At 33.0% G+C, this 22,849-nt stretch overlaps 1 protein-coding gene across 1 annotated transcript in view; it reads left to right on the top strand.

The window, feature by feature from the left end:
- The window catches only part of LOC129218223 (ATP-dependent RNA helicase DDX3X-like), a 120,021-nt gene that overhangs the window by 21,222 nt on the left and 75,950 nt on the right, over window positions 1–22,849 (top strand). The window contains 3 exon segments of the mRNA XM_054852444.1: window positions 5,167–5,218; window positions 21,249–21,304; window positions 21,306–21,426. Coding sequence (XP_054708419.1) covers window positions 5,167–5,218; window positions 21,249–21,304; window positions 21,306–21,426 — 229 coding nt within the window.

Here is a 22,849-nt window from a genome sequence, read left to right as displayed (position 1 = left end):
ATAAATGGTAAAAACGTATAAACGGTGCTTCACTGTATAGACACAACAAGGCATTAATTTTTCCTTTTGGATAGGCAGCGAGTAGGTTGCTTGTTTCAATGAGCAGTGTAATTTCACCGCAACAATTGGATATAATTAGGGCCTGGTAAACGTATGATCCAGCAGGTCCATGAACCTGGGCACCACAATTTTAGGGATAAACAAAATAGGGTACATTTCTTCTTCCCTTTTTTTGGAAACTTCCGCATGAAAAACGTGGAGATTTTCTTGCCAGAGGGGCATCAAATTTTGCCAGGGCCTGGGCATCGCTTTGGCTTGATCAGGCTCTGGATTTAATGAAAAGTTCAGTTTTATTGTTTCAGTAAGAGATTTTCTCTATTGTTTTGGAGCATTTTTTATTGATAGAGCTCAGTGCCTTTTTGACTCTGGCGCCGTCATGCTTTGCACGACCTCGCACATAGGGACAGCGTGGCCCTGCTCTTGAATTAGCAAAATTAAGAGCTTCTTGTTAATTTAAGAAATATTGATAAGTGACTCCCTTCAGTGGTAGAAAAGCTGATGTGCTTTGACATGTATTACTTTGTTTGAATTTTTATTCACTTTGTTTGTATTGTGGAGACTTTTTGAAAAATAGTTTGTTATATCTAAAAGTCTTCAATCCACTAACCTTAATTCTGTACCTCAGAGCCGAAAGAACATAAGTCCAAAAATTGCGATTTTCTGTTTATTAGAAGCTTATCCCGCATCAAGCTATGTGAATGTAATTCTTTTTAAAAAAAAATGCTTTTCAATTTTTTACCAGGGTCAAAAGACCGCTTGTCCCATCCGTTGCATGAGCCAGAAATTTTTTTTTCCCTCTCTGCTGTAAAATTATCATAATGTGACTTACATTCCTCTGGCTCTGAGGTACAGAATTTACAGACTGAAGCTTCAGCTAAATCTACAATTATAATTTTTGCGTGATTCAACCAAGCATTGAACAAACAAAAACAAAAAAAGAATTTTATTACTGATGCATTTAAAAAATCTTTTTTTAAAGTGACAAAGCCACACGATGCAGTCATAAGATTGAATTACTATTTTGCATATAATTTATAGATTCATTAAGTTTCTAATGAAATTAACATAATATTTGATGATTATTATTTTTATCTGTGTTAAGTCTTAAGTTCAAGTTTTAAGGGGATGTGACGCACGTTGGTCCGCTTTTTCTTACTTTTCATTTTTTATCTCGACAAAAAATTTAATGAGCAGTTCGATTTTCTACAATAAGTTTCACTAAACACTTCTCGACACCAGATTTGTTTGGGAGGGTTGAATTTATAATTTTTTTTACATTAATTTTTTAATGGGAACCTCATAAAGTGGACTAACATGCCCAACGAGTGGGGCACGTTGGACTGCATAACTCAAACCAGGGTCAGGGGTCTGTCCAGGATTTTTCACAGGGTCCGTTTTTTGTGAAAAATAAAATAATTTTGTGAAAAATCAATTATTTTTGTGAAAAATCAAATAATTTAAAAAAAAAATTTTTTTCTTTTAAAAACGAAAGTTTAGACTCTTGAGATGGTGAAAACTGCATCATTGACACTTAAAGTTGAGTGCTTTCTCTCTTTTCTGTTGAGAATATCATTCTTGAGTGTTTTTCTAGTATTTGGGGACAGGGGGGAGGCATTGCTCCCTGGGAGATGGGCACCCCTCAAGTATCAATATTTATCTACCATTCTACATCATGTTAAATTATACTAGAAATGTTTTTTGTATATTAAAATAACTGTGTGTAAGGAAAAGAAATTAGGCAGGGGTTCAGCATTTAATTTTTTAACCCAAGACACTGTTTAAGAGCACAGAGTTTCGTTCAAACCTTATAAACTCCGTGATTTTCACAAAAATAAAAAAAATATTTTATTTGTTTACCTCTTAACTAAGCGTACTAAACATTGAAAATTCGAAAAATCAGATTTCCACAGCGGATGCAAAGAGATTGCAATCCTCAAAGTGAAGGAATCAAAAGTATAAAAACGGCTTGTAAAATAAATATTTTTGAAAAAAATACTTTTGAATTGCATTTTAGAGTCCTATGATAAACATATCATTAATATCTGGACACAGTTGAAGCAAAAATAAATAAATAAATCAATAAAATAAAAAATAAACCATTGATTCAGCATTTTAATTATTGACTCATAAAAGAAAATGGAATTCACCTTTAAAAACTTGAAATAAGCTTTGTTACAAAAATAAAGAGACTTTTCATTTATTTGCATCCTAATAAAGTGAAGTTAGCTTGAAAAAAAGAATAAAATATGATTCTCATATCGGATGTAAAAAGACTGCGTTTTTCAAAATGTAGGCATCTATAGAAAAAAATAACGGTAAATAAAAGTTTATTTGAAGTTAATTATCCTTTTTAGTATCGAAAAACCAAACCCATATAACTTTCTCCCAAAATAACAGTTTAACATCGCACCACCAGACACTAAGTGGCGATAAGTTTGAATTTTGTAACCCTATCTGAAGCGATCACATCCGCCCCACCCATACTATCCTTTGCAGTTCTAAATTCATTTCGCTGTATATTATTGATGATTAAATCATGAGTGGGGAGAAAAGTGCTTACTACGCCTATTCAGAGAATGTTGACGCTTTTCCAAAGAAGTTTACAACAACACCGCTGCATAAAACAAACATGCAAAATTAAAAACCAAACTGACTTTCAGCTGTTAATTTCTTTCAAAGAAACCAACAACAGGTACAGTGGTCTCTCGCTTATACGCGACCTCTGTTATACGCGTTTTTCACTTATACACGTTTTTTTCACGGGCCCGGCCAGCGATATAGGGAAACAATATTAACTCTTGTTCATTTATGCGCGAAACCTAAAATGCACCTTTCACTTATGCGCTATAAAAAATTTTCAAGTTTTGGTTAAATCGCAGATTTGCGCTTTGCTTACCAGAAGATTTGTACCCTTCTTGTTCTGTCTCTTGGAATGTATCGCACGCCTTTATTCCATTGTTCGAATTCTTCCAAACACCCGTTCTTTTTTGCACAAGTGAGCAATTGTGGGTGGAATTAGTCTTGTGATTGACATCGAGAGGGGAGAAAGGGTTACTACGAAAAGGTTGTCGTCATTAAAAGTCGTGGTCAAACGGTAAGCATTGACGTTGCCTTTTGAGGATCTTTTGCATCCTCGTAGACTATAGCTCTGATCACGCGACATTTTTTAGGTTTTGGGGGATTCGCTTACGTACTGTACAGTGTATAAAAAATGACAGAATGTACAACTTCATTTTATTTAATTACAATGCATAAACCGAAATTATGTGCATATTTATTCATTAGCATTAGTAGTGTACTATTAGTATTACTATATAACTGATGTAAACTTATTGCATTTAAGCTTATTTTTGGGTTTTTCGCTTATACGCGAATTTAACTTGTGCGCGAAAATTTCGTTGTCCCCTTTGGTCGCGTATAAGTGAGAGGTCACTGTATTATATTTATTTGGCGGTAGTAATTATTTATGGCTTACAGGAGCATCACAAGAGTGCCGATTTTTTTTTCTTTTGCAAAATTATAGCTGATTTTGTATAAGTTGATTCCTCTAATTTAACTTTAAATATGCTGTATTATTTTAATTTGAAATTTGCTCTTTCAATAAACAATTTGTGAAATATCCGTTTTTGTTTACCAGAATTTTGTGAAGGGTCCATTTTGGTTGATCGGATTTTTGTGAAGGGTCCTTTAACGAACCCAAATTTGCTCTGGCCAGACCCCTGAGGGTTATCCTGTCTTGTCCACCCCGGAAAAAAGACATTCTAAATAATTACACCATTTTCATTTGAACTGGATAGGACAACACGAACGTGCAGACAACACACACAACAAAAATAAGGGAGAGGGAGCGAGCTCTCAAACGTGCAGCATTAAATACCGTGAAAACACATGGTGGAACAACCAACATTCGAAATTTCAATCACTTATGCAAAATAACAAGCACTGTTGCCACTCACGAAAACTTTAGAAAACATCTCACGGTTATCACATGCACGAACTAACCAAAACCCAATCCAGTTCAGATGAGTGAATCGCCCGAATAACGTCGCTACCTATTCAATGTTGTTTACATCGGAGCAATTTGTCCGAACACTATCTGCATGGGGCAAAAACGTATTTTAGAAGAAATAACAGTAGGTTTTTTTTTTTTTTAAATTTTATTTATCTAAATGAAAATTTGACTAAAATACTAACAGTCGAGATTAACTTTTTATTCCGTGGCGCGGCTATTTATAAAACCCTGAAGAGAGCTCTCAAATATTCCAGAAATTCATAGACCGTTCTACCTCTTCTTTCCATTCACAAATTTTATCATTCAGAAATGAGGGGTCTGTATACTTCAGCCGAATGTATGGGGGCTGTATATTCATTACAAGAAACTATTTACAGGTTACGTTACTACAATAATTTTAGATGAAAGATAATTTAATAAACGCCAAATTTAGCTAGATTACGACAAATTAATCACAAAAATAATTACAATTTACAGAATTTGTAACAGTATTTTAAGTGTTCTAAATTTGTTAAGTACAATCTTTTGTTACAGTAGTATACTGCTGTGGGCAGGTAAATGGCAGTATCTGCAGAAATGAGTTTTTGAGATATTTGAAGAGGTGTATGTGGTGCATTCAATACTAACAATAGACAAATGTTTAAATTCAATGTTTTTTTCGCACTTTTTTTCTGCGGAAACCAAATAAGGGAGCTTGTTCAATAAATATAACGTACAATAGATGAGAAAAATGCAAAAAAAATGAAAAATTTGCTGTTACTGCCCTGTACCTGCCCACAGCAGTATAGTTACACACATATTTATATGCATTAAAAACGTTACATGTCATAGCTGATTACAGAATGTGCCAAGGGGCTCGTTAATTTTATACTGTATCTTAAGATAAAAAAACTCCCTTCTTTGGCATTGAAAAAGGGGGTTCTTTGAAACCCTAAAACAAGTGTCTGCAGCTATCTGCAAAATTGTGCAATTTAATGTTATATTTTCTTTTACTATTCTGCACGAAGGCATTTATTTAATTTCTACTATTTCTTGTTTTCAAAAACTTGATTTTATTGTAAAAGTAACTTTGAAAAATTTTTTCTTTTCCATAGTTTGCTGGTCTAGACTTGAACTCCACCCGTGTTAGTGGAGCTAAACCTTCAGGTAAATAAACACTTTTTTTCATCAATCTTTTCAATTCAAAGACTGCTTAGTTTTTTATTGTATCAAAAATGCATAGAATGTAGGCTACCTTTGATCATTTTCAGGGTTCGTACGCCCTTGAAAAACCTTGAAAAGTGCTTGAAAAAAAAAAGTTCATTTTCAAGTGCTTGAAAACCTTGAAAAAGTTTTAAAACCTTGAAAAAGTTTCTTAGTGCTTAAATTCTCTCAAAAATCAACGAATTGTGCTTAGAAGTTTTAAAAAAGTATTTCACCAATGCAATTTTCTGAACATGTGTTCAGTATGCAACATCGCGAAAAATTGCTTCCGTGTTTGGGATTCCAATCCTTTTGCATCTTGTAAATCTTTTGATGTTTTTTACAACCGAAAGATATTTTGACATATGGTACCTTAGATTAGTTTATTTTTGTTTGATTTCATTAATTAACAAAGAAATTAATTTTTAAACCATGACAACATTGAACTTACTCGGGTTTCGCGGAAAATTGCTCTTGTGTTTGAAATTTCAATCTTTTTGCATCCTGCAAATATTTAAATATTTTGGCAAATCAAATGTTAGTTTCGCATATGCTACCTTAGATTAGTATATTTTTTGTTTAATTTTAATAAAAAACAAATAAATTTATTTCATGGGAAACATGCCACGTCGAACGAACTCAGACTTTGCGAAAAATTGCTTCTCGTGTTTGAAATTTCAATCTTTTTGCATATTGCAAATATTTAAATATATTCACTAATCGGATGTAATTTTCATATTTGCTACCGTAGATTAGCATATTTTATGTTTAATTTCGGTAAAATATAAGTTTATTTTATGGGAAACATGACAACATTAAACTTAACTCAACTTCGCGAAAATTTGCTTCCCTTGTTCGAGATTTCAATCCTTTTGCATTTTGTAAATATTTTTATATTTTTGGCAATTAGTAGTTATTTTGACACTGCTACATCTGATTAGCCTATTTTATTTTTTATTTTAATAACTAAAGAGTTAAAGAATTTATTACCTTGGTCTTGTTTAATTATTTGCTTATTTATTTTTGCAATTTTGAATCATTATCTTTACCTAATTTTTGGTCATAACAGATTTTTTTTAAAAAAATTTAAATTTCAGCAGTTGAGCACCTAACAAATTAACTTGAAGTTTGTATTTTAAATATAAAGTTGATTTATATAATTTTATTTATAAGTACATCATTTTTTTTATGTCTGCTAAAATAAGGTGTATAACAGGGGTGGTTGTGTTATGATTATTCACTTGAAATCCAATAGTGTTCGTTTTTATGCTTTTACCTCCGTATATCTCCAATTTTCCCCTTTTCCTCAAATATTCAAAATTACTACTTTATTAAGGTTGTGGATATTTGGAGCTTACTGAAAGAGGCTTTAATCAGCAAAGGGGTAGATAGCTTAAGGAGGGTCATTCATCTTCATTTGGATCTAATAAATTGACCAGTACCAGCCTAGCTAGGCCCAGTGCCTGTTGCTGGTTATCAACAGACACTGGGCATGGTATTTCTATGCAGAATATTTTGACTTAAACTATTTTATGAATTGTATGCATAGCAAAAGTTATTGTTGTACATATGTATATTCAAGTAATAGGGGTCTTAGTTTTAAAAATTATTCCCCCCCCCTCGCCCCATTTTGCTCTTTGAAACTTTCAGGTAATGAACCTGAATATTATTGCCTTTCTAAATTTAAATTCTAATTTCAACAATAACCCATTTTTTCCCAAAATAAAACTACTTTTGTCATAATATATGTCAAATTCTTGTGAATCTTTTCAATTTCGAAATATGGCTCTATAAATCTGAACTTGCACATTTATTCTCTATTGCAAGTTAATCAATGAAAGCTGAATAGGCTCAAGTTTGCATTCAGAGTATTTATCACTGCTTAAGCTGCTTTTGTATATTTCGAGGTGTAGAGACTGGACTGTGGACTTCATAAACTTTTCTTACTTCCTAATTTTTAAATTTACTCGAGGACAGTTGAAATGCCTTATTGGCTGAACAGCTAATAAATACATACGAATAATTGATTTGCATACTTATAAATGGTTTGCAAACCTAATATTTTTAGAACTTAATAGTGCAAACTGAAATAACTTTCTGGGTAGTGTTTTTGTCCTAAACGCCCTTATATTGTAATAATCCACTGTATAGATATTGGAAATAAATGTTGGAACCGGGCGGGGGGGGGGGGGGGGAGTGACTTCAAAAACTCCTCTCTGGCAATGCCATTGAACTTGGGTATTTTAGTTTCTTCCCATAAAAGTTAAAAGCAGTTATGAAAGGTTTTTTTAATTTGCTGATTCTAGAAAATATACAAACCTCTGACTGCTGCAAGCTTTGAAAAACCTCAAAATTAAACCTCTTGGTATCTGCTTCTCTTTATGACCAAACTTTTCAAACATTTTCAGAAAAACTTTCAACGCAGTAGATGTTTCATCAAAGCGTCTCTTGTTGTAGAAAAAGCATTTTTGTTTTAATATACTTTTTTGTATTATTGCCTTATTTCCATGTGTTTGTAGTAAATGAAATCTGCATACAATATTTTTAGTACAAATTTATGATATTGCCTTGAAAACAAAATTTTTTACCTTGAAAAGTACTTGAAAAGTGCTTGAATTTTTTTCTGCCTAAAGGGTATGAACCCTGATTTTAGGGGAAGAGATGGGATTTGAGGGTTTTCTCCTATAATTTTTTCTAGGTCGACCTTTGGAAAATGCAGCTTTATACAATCTTCAATGTAGTTAAGGGTTAATGATGAGGTTTTGGGGCTTTCCTCCATAATATTTTCAAAATTTAATTTCTAAAAACAAAATTTTATTTTGACCTACACTTAAGAGGGCGGACCCCCCCCCCCCTCCCAAAAAAAAAAAAAAACGGATTTTTGTTATGAAATATTTATTTTTATGTTTATTTACAAAATTTTTTAGTCTCCTTCAAAGTATTTGCGATTTAAAGCAATGCACTAGTCAATTCTTTTTTTCCATTGTTGAAACTCGTCTGGAACTCCTCAACTTTGATCCCGTACAGTGCCCTCTGCGAAGCAGTTTTAACAGCCTCTACATCATCAAAATGCTTCCCTTTTAGATTTTTTTTTTCATCCTCGGGGACTGAAAAAAATCACGGGGCTAAGTTGGGTGAATACGGGGGTGAGGAACGACTAGCCACCCCTAAAAGGCCAAATAGCAGTTAATATTGAAGGCTGAGTGCAGGGTTCGTATGCCTCCTGAAAATCCTGAAAAACTCCTGAAATTTAATTTTTTCTTCTAAGGGCCCTTAAAACTCCTGAATTTTTGTTTTAACCTCCTGATTTTCTCCCACTTCTCCTGAAAATAATTTTTAATAGTAAAAGTGCTTCGTTAATCTCAAAATAAAACATAAACAATCGCTAATTTTTATTCAACGTGGACTACGCTTAGGCGGCCATATTGAATTGCTGGCAGCCAATCAAAATTCTCGTATTATACAGAAAACCTTCTTGCGAATGAGAATCATTCACACAAGTCGCTTGTGAATGAGAGTTGCGTTGTCACTGAGCTATAAAACTGAAGAGCTCCCCCTTTTTTTTTGCTTTAAGTTTTGTGTACTAATTGAAAACATGCTGCAAGTATGTTTTGTTTTTTTTTTCCTTTCTTTTTGGGATTTTGCATTGTTCGTTCCCAAAATTAGTTTTTAATGATCAATGCTTTTCGTAAAGACATGGGGTGTGTTCGAACAGCCTGGTTGGTTACTCTGTTCGAACTTGCCCATTTTGTTTACTGATCGTAACTGCAACTAGAGAAATCATAACGTCCAAAAGCATGTGCAAGGTTTTGTGGTAACAGTTATTAAGCGTGCTTTCTCTAATGTTAACTAGTATTACTATTGTTATTTAGTAGTATATTAAGCATTAATAATATCCCGGGTGGTAAATGTGTGTTTAATGATAATTGGCTTCTGGGATGCGAAGTACAAAGATTGGATTTTGAAAGTTCCCGAATCTCGTTTCAAAGCTCGCTGTTCGCCATGCAATCGAGTTTTCTATGTTTCGAACATGGGAGAGTTTGCTCTTAAATATCACATAAGAGGCAAAAAACACAAAGATGCAGTGATTAATGCTGTTGGAAATCAAGTAAATGCCTATTTCTCGCCTGGATGATTCTGCTGGTTCACAGTTCGTCACAGCTGAAAGTTCTTCACAGCTGAATATTTTGCCACCAAGAGTATGTTCTATTGAACAGTCTACAAATATGAATATTTGCAGTTCTAAGTCAGTAAGTTTTGGACTCGAATCTTTTAAATCCTGTGAAAATATATCTAGCCTCTTTCAAAGTATGTTCCCAGACAGCAGTATAGCAAAGAAATTTAATCGTGGAGAAAAAAAAACAGCCTATGTAACGACATTTGGGATTGCTCCATATTTTTCTTCTCTTTTGAAAACCAGAGTGAAAAATTGCGATGGATATGTTCTGTTGTTTGATGAAAGTTTGAATGGTGTAAATCAAGCAAAGCAACTAGACTGTCATGTCAGGTTTTGGGATGACAACAAAGTTGCCACTCACTTTCTTCATTCAGATTTTTTAGGCCACGCAACTGCAGAGATATTGTTCGACAAAATTAATGAGAAATGCACGAGTCTAGGTGCCACTAACCTAATTCAGCTATCAATGGATGGACCTAATGTTAATTTGAAGTTATTTAACAAAATGGTTGAAATAATGAAGAATGATTATGATACAGTTCCATTAAATGTTGGAACTTGTGGACTGCATATTTTGCATAATGCATATAGAGCTGGTTGTACTTTATTTCCAGAGGTAGAATTGGCGGCTTCTTCATGCTACCACTTATTTAAAGACTCTCCTGCTCGTCGGAAGGATTTTGCATCCTTGAACACAGAAACAAAATTTCCACTTAAACTCTGTAAATTCAGATGGCTTGAAAACAGACCTGTGCTGGAGCGTTTCTTGAAAATTATATCTGCTGTGAACTCTTTCATTAAGAAAGTTGCTGAAAAAGAATACCCTGACCCTGACAACAAATCATTTGAGAATCTAAAAAAACTTTTAAAAGATGAATTGCTTCCAGCCAAGATTAATTTTGTTATTTCAATTATAAAAGATATCGAGCCCTTTCTGAAGATGTACCAGACAGACAAACCTATGATACCATTTCTAGCAGCTGATCTTGTTAGAATCATACAAGAACTGTTGCATCGATTAATCAAAGAGGAAAGCATTGCTACATCTGCTGTGAGCCTATTAGCGACTGATGTGGGGAATATATCCTTGCACAAAGATGCAAGCAAAGTTGACATAGGTTTTGTGGCTAAAAACAGGGTTCGTACGCCCTTGAAAAACCTTGAAAAGTGCTTGAAAAAAGAAAGTTCATTTTCAAGTGCTTGAAAACCTTGAAAAAGTTTTAAAACCTTGAAAAAGTTTCTTAGTGCTTAAATTCTCTCAAAAATCAACGAATTGTGCTTAGAAGTTTTAAAAAAGTATTTCACCAATGCAATTTTCTGAACATGTGTTCAGTATGCAACATCGCGAAAAATTGCTTCCGTGTTTGGGATTTCAATCCTTTTGCATCTTGTAAATATTTTGATGTTTTTTACAACCGAAAGATATTTTGACATATGGTACCTTAGATTAGTTTATTTTTTGTTTAATTTCATTAATTAACAAAGAAATTAATTTCGAAACCATGACAACATTGAACTTACTCGGGTTTCGCGGAAAATTGCTCTTGTGTTTGAAATTTCAATCTTTTTGCATCCTGCAAATATTTAAATATTTTGGCTAATCAAGTGTTAGTTTCGCATATGCTACCTTAGATTAGTATATTTTTTGTTTAATTTTAATGAAAAACAAATAAATTTATTTCATGGGAAACATGCCACGTCGAACGAACTCAGACTTTGCGAAAAATTGCTTCTCGTGTTTGTAATTTCAATCTTTTTGCATCTTGCAAATATTTAAATATATTCACTAATCGGATGTTATTTTCATATTTGCTACCGTAGATTAGCATATTTTATGTTTAATTTCAGTAAAATTTAAGTTTAATTTATGGGAAACATGACAACATTAAACTTAATTCGCGAAAATTTGCTTCCCTTGTTTGAGATTTCAATCCTTTTGCATTTTGTAAATATTTTTATATTTTTGGCAATTAGTAGTTATTTTGACACTGCTACATCAGATTAGCTTATTTTATTTTTTTATTTTAATAACTAAAGAGTTAAAGAATTTATTACCTTAATTATGTGCTTATTTATTTTTGCAATTTTGAATGATTATCTTTACCTAATTTTTGGTCATAACAGATTTTTTTAAAAAAAATTTAAATTTCAGCAGTTGAGCACCTAACAAATTGACTTAAAGTTTGTATTTTAAATATAAAGTTGATTTATATAATTTTATTTATAAGTACATCATTTTTTTATGTCTGCTAAAATAAATAAGGTGTATAACAGGGGTGGTTGTGTTATGATTATTCACTTGAAATCCAGTAGTGTTCGTTTTTATGCTTTTACCTCCTTATATCTCCAATTTTCCCCTTTTCCTCAAATGTTCAAAATTACTACTTTATTAAGGTTGTGGGTACTTGGAACTTACTGAAAGAGGCTTTAATCAGCAAAGGGGTAGATAGCTTAAGGAGGGTCTTTCATCTTCATTTGGATCTAATAAATTGACCAGTACCAGCCTAGCTAGGCCCAGTGCCTGTTGCTGGTTATCAACAGGCACTGGGCATGGTATTTCTCTGCAGAATATTTTGACTTAATAAACTATTTTATGAATTGTATGCATAGCAAAAGTTATTGTTGTACATTTGTATATTCAAGTAATAGGGGTCTTAGTTTTAAAAATTATTCCCCCCCCCCCGCCCCATTTTGCTCTTTGAAACTTTCAGGTAATTTTTTATGAACTCACAAATCACAATTACACCTGAATATTATTGCCTTTCTAAATTTAAATTCTAATTTCAACAATAACCGATTTTTTCCCAAAATAAAACTACTTTTGTCATAATACATGTGAACTTCTTTTGAATCTTTTCAATTTCGAAATATGGCTCTATAAATCTGAACTTGCACATTAATTGTCTTTTGCAAGTTAATCAATGAAAGCTGAATAGGCTCAAGTTTGCATTCAGAGTATTTATCACTGCTTAAGCTGCTTTTGTATATTTTGAGGTGTAGAGACTGGACTGTGGACTTTCATAAACTTTTCTTACTTCCTAATTTTTAAATTTACTCGAGGACAGTTGAAATGCCTTAATTGGCTGAACAGCTAATAAATACATACGAATAATTGATTTGCATACTTATAAATGATTTGCAAACCTAATATTTTTAGAACTTAATAGTGCAAACTGAAATAACTTTCTGGGTAGTGTTTTTATCCTAACCGCCCTTATATTGTAATAAAACACTGTATAGCTATTGGAAATAAATGTTGAAACCGGGGGGGGGGGGGGAGTGACTTCAAAAACTCCTCTCTGGCAATGCCATTGAACTTGGGTATTTTAGTTTCTTCCCATAAAAGTTAAAAGCACTTATGAAAGGGGTTTTTTTAAGTATTAATTTGCTGATTCTAGAAAATATACAAACCTCTGACTGCTGCAACCTTTGAAAAACCTCAAAATTAAACCTCTTGGTATCTACTTCTCTTTATGACCGAACTTTTCAAACATTTTCAGAAAGACTTTCAACGCAGTAGATCTTTCATCAAAGCGTCTCTCATTGTAGAAAAAACAATTTTGTTTTTCTATACTTTTTTGTATTATTGCCTTATTTCTATGTGTTTGTAGTAAATGAAATCTGCATACAATAGTTTTAGTACAAATTTATGATATTGCCTTGAAAACAAAATTTTTTACCTTGAAAAGTACTTGAAAAGTGCTTGAATTTTTTTCTGCCTAAAGGGTATGAACCCTGAAAAAGCTAATTAGTAGCAAAAAGAAACAGCAATTTAATAGCGAAAAAAAATAATGGAATTCCTTTGCAACTGTAAGTTGTTTTTGGTAAAGATGATCAAGAAGCTGATAGTAGTCTAGGCGCCAAATGCTCAAAAAAAGGGTAACCTTGTTTTGAGGTATGAATAAAATTTTTTCACTGTTTTTGAATGCTTATATTGTGTAGATTTTATATCCGGTTGATGCCACTCTGTCAGATTTGAGCAATTTGAGTAATTCAAGATGGCGTCCAAGATGGCGCTCAAAAAGGTGAAAATTTAGTTTTTGAGCGATTTTATCATGTGATATATCTTTTTATATGTTTTTTAGGTCGAGGAATAAGAATACAACTTCATTTTTGGTAAAAAATGCATGTAAGCGTATTGAATTAAAGCTTTATTGAATCAAGTTGACAAAAATATATTGTAATGCTTTGAATAAGAAATCAAGAAACTATGTTTCAAATGTTAACATTAAGGATTAGTTTCTAAAGTTGCAGTTTAAAAGATAGTACTGAAGTTGATATAAAAAAGATATATATGATATTGTTACCTGAGCTCAAGGTTACATAGTTGTAAAGTACAAATCAAGCTAAAATTCTTCTTCAGAGTCACTTTCACTTACAATGCGAGCTATATTGGTATTTGGATTGCAGCACCTTTCCCCTTCACGTAAGCATTGACACATTATACTACATGAAATATTATTTGTCCTACAGCTACATCTCAGTTATGCAGGATTGTTAAGATCGGCATGAACACTTCGTCATTGCTATAATGTAGTCTGGAGCAATTGGAGTATTTTGTGGAATGGCAATCAGAAAAAAATCTCTTTGTTGATTTCGTCTTTTGGTCAACCAAATGATGTTGGATCTGGGTGAAGAAATAATGGACTGTTTGCAGATAACCACAAAATAGTTTAAGAGTGAGCCCGTTTTACATTTTCGGCATAGCAGTCCCTAGTGGGTGGTAATGAAGCAAATGAAGGAGCTCGTAGCTGTGCTTGACCAATTTTTTTTTTTTTGCCCAAAGAGAAATTCTTACATCTTTCATAGTAGTAGCACCTTCAACACCATAACAAGAAGCAATAAATGATGTGCATTCTTTAATCACCTCTGTCATTCATACAACTCTCTTTATGGCCCAATTTTCGTAACAGTTTACCAGTCTGAAGACACTTCAGAACTATTTTCTTTCCTATCCCATAGAATGGAGCAACAGAATCACAGCCAGACAGGGCATGAGCAGCCGGCAAACTTAAAATTATATCCTTGTATTTTTAAACTGTTTCTTTGATGTCTACTGATGCCCTTCCTGGTTTTAACGATACCATACAGACTTCATTTTTCATACCTAGTCGATGGTAGAAGTATAACAGTAACACGAATACATCAGTGTCGTTATATATAACTAACAGTTTAATTTTTTTTTTCATTTTAGTTTCAGATGCTAGCTGCTGGATCATTATAATGTCTGCTTCTTCGTGTTTTGTTTTTAAATCAGTTCTCTGACTGGGGTTGCCCCTATGTACTTGAAATGGTTTAGTATTTTGTCCAGTAACAACCAAACGATTCTCAAATGGGACATTACAAACATTTGTAGAAATGAAGTTACATAAAAGCTGTATATCAATTGGCGCTTGGAGTCGTAATTGGACAGCGTTATATTTTGTGAGGGAAGTGGTGTCGTGTTTCAGTTAGCACAAACTTCCTTGATACATTCTTCCCACGACTGGCCCTTGTTGCACTCTTGATGCTGTAGTCATAGTATCTGTTAAATACTAGGTGGACATGAGCATATGAGCATCTTTCAACATGTCAGCGCTTTTTTCAAGGAAATTTTTCAGGAAATCACACACAGACCCTCCTACAGGCCAATGCACAACCCACAGTAAAGCACAACCGTCAACGATTATTAGCGTCGGTGGCTTACTTCTTCTATTAGATTGCAATACACTCACAGTGTTCATTAAAGTAGACCAACAACCAAACCAACAACCTCTCTCATGTTTCCATCGTCTTTAAACTTAAGAAGGCACAGAAGAAAGTTCGTATTTTAATACATCAGTCATTTTTATATCTCTGTTTGCTTGGAGAGCAATGATTTTGGAATAAAAAAGAGAAGCGTCCATCTGTAACGCGATTGGAATTTTGCCACTCTCTTTACCCTCATCCATGCGTACAACAATTTTTTTTTTTTGACTGACATGAAATCCACTTGGGAGACTGTCTTGAAAATTATGTACAACTATCTTAGCCATTTCATAAGCAGGGTTCGCACGCCCTTGAAAAACCTTGAAAAGTGCTTGAAAAAAAAAAGTTCATTTTCAAGTGCTTGAAAACCTTGAAAAAGTTTTAAAACCTTGAAAAAGTTTCTTAGTGCTTAAATTCTCTCAAAAATCAACGAATTGTGCTTAGAATTTTTAAAAAAGTATTTCACCAATGCAATTTTCTGAACATGTGTTCAGTATGCAACATCGCGAAAAATTGCTTCCGTGTTTGGGATTTCAATCCTTTTGCATCTTGTAAATATTTTGATGTTTTTTACAACCGAAAGATATTTTGACATATGGTACCTTAGATTAGTTTATTTTTTGTTTAATTTCATTAATTAACAAAGTAATTAATTTGGAAACCATGACAACATTGAACTTACTCGGGTTTCGCGGAAAATTGCTGTTGTGTTTGAAATTTCAATCTTTTTGCATCATGCAAATATTTACATATTTTGGCTAATCAAATGTTAGTTTCGCATATGCTACCTTAGATTAGTATATTTTTTGTTTAATTTTAATCAAAAACAAATAAATTTATTTCATGGGAAACATGCCACGTCGAACGAACTCGGACTTTGCGAAAAATTGCTTCTCGTGTTTGAAATTTCAATCTTTTTGCATCTTGCAAATATTTAAACATATTCACTAATCGGATGTTATTTTCATATTTGCTACCGTAGATTAGCATATTTTATGTTTAATTTCAGTAAAATATAAGTTTATTTTATGGGAAACATGACAACATTAAACTTAATTCGCGAAAATTTGCTTCCCTTGTTTAAGATCTCAATCCTTTTGCATTTTGTAATATTTTTATATTTTTGGCAATTAGTAGTTATTTTGATACTGCTACATCAGATTAGCTTATTTTATTTTTTATTTTAATAACTAAAGAGTTAATAAAAATTTATTATCTTGGTCTTGTTTAATTATTTGCTTATTTATTTTTGCAATTTTGAATGATTATCTTTACCTAATTTTTGGTCATTACAGATTTTTTTTAAAAAAATTTAAATTTCAGCAGTTGAGCATCTAACAAATTAACTTAAAGTTTGTATTTTAAATATAAAGTTGATTTATATAATTTTATTTATAAGTACATCATTTTTTTATGTCTGCTAAAATAAATAAGGTGTATAACAGGGGTGGTTGTGTTATGATTATTCACTTGAAATTTAATAGTGTTCGTTTTTATGCTTTTACCTCCCTATATCTCCAATTTTCCCCTTTTCCTCAAATGTTCAAAGTTACTACTTTATTAAGGTTGTGGGTACTTGGAGCTTACTGAAAGAGGCTTTAATCAGCAAAGGGGTAGATAGCTTAAGGAGGGTCATTCATCTTCATTTGGATCTAATAAATTGACCAGTACCAGCCTAGCTAGGCCCAGTGCCTGTTGCTGGTTATCAACAGGCCCTGGGCATGGTATTTCTATGCAGAATATTTTGGCTTAATAAACTATTTTATGAATTGTATGCATAGCAAAAGTTATTGTTGTACATATGTATATTCAAGTAATAGGGGTCTTAGTTTTAAAAATTATTCCCCCCCCCCCTCGCTCCATTTTGCTCTTTGAAACTTTCAGGTGATTTTTTATGAATTCACAAATCACAATTACACCTGAATATTATTGCCTTTCTAAATTTAAATTCTAATTTCAACAATAACCCTTTTTTTCCCAACTACTTATGTCATAATATATGTCAACTTCTTGTGAATCTTTTCAATTTCGAAATATGGCTCTATAAATCTCAACTTGCACATTTATTGTCGATTGCAAGCAAGGCCGGATTAAGGATTCGGAAGCCCATAGGCATTAGAAGTGATGGGGCCCCCTAGAGCCATGGCAAGGTCAAAAAACGGGGGGGAGAGGTATGGGGGGGATCTGCAGTGTCTAAATTTTTCACTCGCAAACGTGCACACGCATATACTTTTATTGCATAGAAACAGGGAAGGGGGAGGGGCCTTTTTTGAGGAAAATTTAACTTTTTTTAACGTATTTTCAACTAATATATTTCTCCGGGGCCCCTCAGAACCTCGGGGCCCCTAGGCTACTGCCTACTTTGCCTATTTAGTAATCCGGCCCTGATTGCAAGTTAATCAATGAAAGCTGAATAGACTCAAGTTTGCATTCAGAGTATTTATCACTGCTTAAGCTGCTTTTGTATATTTTGAGGTGAAGAGACTGGACTGTGGACTTTCATAAACTTTTCTTACTTCCTAATTTTTAAATTTACTCGGACAGTTGAAATGCCTTATTGGCTGAACAGCTAATAAATACATACGAATAATTGATTTGCATACTTATAAATGATTTGCAAACCTAATATTTTTAGAACTTAATAGTGCAAACTGAAATAACTTTCTGGGTAGTGTTTTTGTCATAACCGCCCTTATATTGTACCACTGTATAGATATTGGAAATAAATGTTCAAACCGGGGGGGGGGGGGGTGACTTCAAAAACTCATCTCTGGCAATGCCATTGAACTTGGGTATTTTAGTTTCTTCCCATAAAAGTTAAAAGCACTTGTGAAAGGTTTTTTTTTAAGTATTAATTTGCTGATACTAGAAAATCTACAAACCTCTGACTGCTGCAACCTTTGAAAAACCTCAAAATTAAACCTCTTGGTATACTTGTCAAACATTTTCAGAAAAACTTTCAACGCAGTAGATCTTTCATCAAAGCGTCTCTCGTTGTAGAAAAAGCAATTTTGTTTTCCTATACTTTTTTGTATTATTGCCTTATTTCCATGTGTTTGTAGTAAATGAAATCTGCATACAATATTTTTAGTACAAATTTATGATATTGCCTTGAAAACAAAATTTTTTACCTTGAAAAGTACTTGAAAAGTGCTTGAATTTTTTTCTGCCTAAAGGGTATGAACCCTGATAAGCCTTGTCCACATTAACTGATTTAGCTGCTACAATTTTTCCAAATACAATGTTTACCAATCCTTGAGGATGCTCTGATGGATTTCAAGGCTGTATACACAATTCCAGTTTTTTTCTCCTTAACTTATCCCTATCTACAACATCACGACTGATTCTTCTGTTACTTTCTTCTTTGTGCAAAGGCAATTTGTCAGAACCCTTTTGTTCCCTCAAATCAACCCTTGAAAATCGGAAAGTCGAACAGTCTATGATTTTTTCCGTTTTTACAGTAACTCTTTTCATTATTTTACAACCGATTTCAGACAATATATGTATAAATTTTGAATTCTGTAAAACGCAAAACATTTTTCATTGAGAATAAGGTTAGAATTATCAAATAAATTGAAGATGGCAGCAGTCAGTCGAAAACTATACAAGGAAATACTGATTTGGTTATGGTAAACCATCTGTTTTAGTGGACTTACAGCTGGGTGCACACACGGCGCCGTCGGAAGAGATGGGCGAGCGGGGCGATGCCCCCGGGGCACTAAAATATGAGAAGAGGCCATAAACTAAATTTTGGATGCATTGTAATTTAGTTTCTAAAATATTATTATCATTATTTTTTTTTAATCAAAAATAATTTTTAAATGCTCAAACATTAGATTTGCTTTCGTAAGATACACATACATTTAAGATTACTTGTTCAACTATGTTTAAAAATTAAGTTATGATAACGTTCGGTACTTTTCTATCACACGATTACAAGCCCTAAACAGTTTGTCAATGCGATTTTCGAAGTTTTAAAAGAAGGTCTTGAAATGTTTATCCTACTCTATATAAAAAAGTGTTTGGCGGGGGGGGGGGGGGGGGGGGGTCGAAGAATATTCGCCCAGTCACAACCATTTTTAGGACAACCCTGGGTACGCAGACGGTCCACTATAGCGGGTTTGACCGTTTAATAATGTATTAAAAGTTATTGTTGCTTCATAACAAAATTTTCAATGTTTTGGGGCGCCATATTGGATGCCAGCTTGAATTACTCAAAATGCTCAACTCTGGCAAAATGGCATCAATCGGATCTGAAATGTACATAACATAAGCTATCAAAAACAGTCGAAACATTTTATTCATACCTCGGAACAAGCTTTTCGAAATGGCACCCTGACTATAGATAAATGTCCGTTGAACTTCGGCTTGGTACGAGATATGTCTTGTTTTGATCCTCAAACGTTAATCAATAATTATATTACTCTTGTTGAACAATGCAGGAAGATTCAAAGAAAGTGAATGTGATATTGTATTAAAAGAATACAGTAATTTTATTGCTGAATTCAGCACTTTTGACTCAACTGCAAAGTACACAAGTTGCGAGAAGGATCATTTTGATCCTTTAAATGATCGTGTAGATGTTTTTTATCATGATTTTTTTTCAAAAGAGCCCAGATATGCTCAGTTATGGAGCATTGTAAAAATGCTTTTGGTTCTTTCTCACGGACAAGCCAGTGTTGAAAGAGGTTTTTCGCTTAATAAGAGGCTAATGATGGAAAATTTATCAAATGAATCAATCATGGCGCGAAGAATAATTGATGATCACATAAGATCTGTGGGTGGAATTAAAGAAGTAATCATCACCAAAGAATTAATGGCATCTGTTGCTGGAGCTCGACAAAAATACTTAGCTTATTTAGATGAGCAGAAAAGAAACAAGCAGAAGCTTATTTGTAATGAGAAAAGAAAAATATTAGAAAATCAAATCGATGATCTAAGAAAAAAAAGAAAGTGCTTGGAAATTGACATTCATGAACTGAATAAATCTTCAGATGAATACTCTGGAAAAGCAGAAAAGGAAAATGACCTTTTTTGTATCTCTAAAAGTAATGCTTTGAGGCGCAAAGCCAAGGAAAAATGTGATGAACTTAAAAAGGTTGAAATAGACCTTAATCAATTAAGTGCCAAAATAAAAACTCTGTAAGAACAGTTAACACTGAATCTGTATTTCATTTGACTTAGTCAATATTTTGTGTATTCTTTTTATTAATCCAGTTAAAGTGCAAATTTTTTTTTTCTGATTGAATAGTGTGTGAAATAAAATTACTAATCAGTCGGGCTCCAACTAGAGAAGCTACTCGCCAACAAAGCAAACGTACACAAAATACTTAAAAGCCGTTAAAATAATTACTAGTTAAGTAAAAGGTGTTTTAATGGAACTAAAATGTTATTCGCACTCATGATATACAATGTTTTATTACATTTATAAGTAAAATCAGTACAAAAATTTTAAAAAATATAGGCAACTGTGGGATATGTACTCATTGAATGCATATATAGGTTATTTTTTCTTTATTTAGAAGTAAAAAACATTCGTACATACTTATGAAAAGTGAATGGACCTCCTGTTGTGGCTTTTTCTTCACAGTTTATCATGCTACAATACTGCATTATTGCTATAAATCTTATTTTTCCTTTATACAGTTAAATGTTTTCAACATTCATCGCTTCAGCTAATGAAAACTTCTTCAGCGGTTACGGTCAACTCCAAATTGCTACCCAGGTCACATGATATTGTTGCCGTATCGGGATAGTAGGGTTGCACTCTCTCCATCTATTCCATCTATTATTAATGCTCTACATACTGACGGCCCGGTTATCTCATCCAGAGGCACCTTACTCTATTGCTTTTGAATCAAAGAATTTAGTAGATCGTAGCATTGAACACTTAAAACTTTTTTTAAAAACATGCATCTTTTTGTGTTAAATTTGTATTGATATTTCAGGTAATCTTTTTTTCGTAAACTGAACAGGCACTTGTCCAAATTAGTTCCGTTTACCGCTGTTCTACAGTATTTTATATCCATTGTTGAAACACTTTTAAGTTGCATGTTTGCTAAAATTGCAACATTTCTGTGTTTCTTTTAGAAAGGTACGTTCCTCCTCATTTGCGAAATCGACAGAATTCGCAAGACTGTGAAATCACACACACCAAGAAAAAATAATCAAGATATTAAATCTAATTACACCAATGAAGCAAATGACAGATATGAAGTTGTAAATGATAAATCAAGTGTGCGGGATTTTGAACGTGATTCTTACAAAGGTAAGGAATTTTTTTATATTAATTTTTAGGAAATTTTGTGTGAATGGTGTTATGTATAAAACAATGTGCAGTTTGTCTATAAATAAGCACTTAAAAATTGACATTTTAAAAATATATTATCCGAAACTAAAGTGAGCCTTCAAATGGGTGATATTGACATATTTGTATCAAAAATTATCATTCGTTTAGAACCAAGTTGGTTTTAGCTTAACTTAATATTTTGTTCCAAATTTCAAATTTTACTGCTTTAAAACTATTGTCTTTTTTTTTTTTTTCAACTGATAACACAATTAAAAGCATAGTTTAGATGTCATAAGTAGAGGAACATGGGGCGAAGTGAAATAGTGGGGCAAAACGAAATGGTGAAAATATTTACTCTGCTTTTAGCTCAACCTCTCTGTTATTATTTTCACTATGTAGTACCATATGTAGTCTACTCCAGTCAGGAAAAAAATACTGCCCAAGATTAAAGCATTTGGTAATACAGGTACTTTAAAAAAAATTGATGCTCATATTGTAATACAGTAAATTGTCGATAACTCAAATCTAAAGGGACCAACGAAAACCTTCAATTTATTGGAAGTTCGACTTACCGGTAGTTTCGGATTTTTTTACATTTTAGTCAGATATTTTAATTAATATAAACATATAACATTCAAAATTACAGAACTTGAAAGTTTTTAGGCACAATATGCAATTTCTCCGTGAAGACAAAGCTGTGTCTGGTCTTGAACTTCTCCAGTCATCCAGCACTGGAGTGGAAATTTTCTATGTTCAGTAATATAGCAAAATTCGTTGCTTTTTCATGCAGCAAACATCTGCTTATAGGGATTGCATAGAATTCAATACTGCTGAAACCACTTGAATAGAGATGGTTCTACTTCAAGAGAGGTGTACATCTTCATTTGTTTCAAATTCGGATTTATGGATTCGTAATGCTTTTGAAGTTTCTCTTCTAATATCGTTGACAGAGTGTTTGGAGCCAAATTTCAATGCATTATCTTTCTTTTTGATTGTTGGCTTCCTTTCAATGTTATAAATAAGATTCACTTTACTTTCTAAATCCAAGGTTTTTAACTTTTGCTTAGACATCTAAAGAAAACTCTCTCTCTCTCGGGAACTTAACAGCAAATGATCGAACTAAAGAATGAAGGGGAACGCCTCTTAACTTTGGTCAGCCTTTGAATAAAGCAGACTAGGCAGTTTGGCAGCTTAAAAGCAGATTCGTTGTCCAGCAACATGTCTTAAGTGTAAACAGTACAGTACAACAAGCTATACTCATTTCCGCACGTGTAACTTCTTTATCACACATTGCCTCAACAGGTGTGCTCCTTGCTTTAGAGGTCTATTATGCAGCGATTGCAAGTGAAGGTGAAAGGATTTCTCTCTCAAAGTTATTATATATCTATATATCTATCTATCT

Source organism: Uloborus diversus, chromosome 3, assembly GCF_026930045.1.
Source record: "Uloborus diversus isolate 005 chromosome 3, Udiv.v.3.1, whole genome shotgun sequence".
Taxonomy (NCBI): Eukaryota; Metazoa; Arthropoda; class Arachnida; order Araneae; family Uloboridae; genus Uloborus; species Uloborus diversus.
Note: the sequence above shows the minus strand (reverse complement) of the source record. Positions and strands in the feature narration are given on the sequence as shown.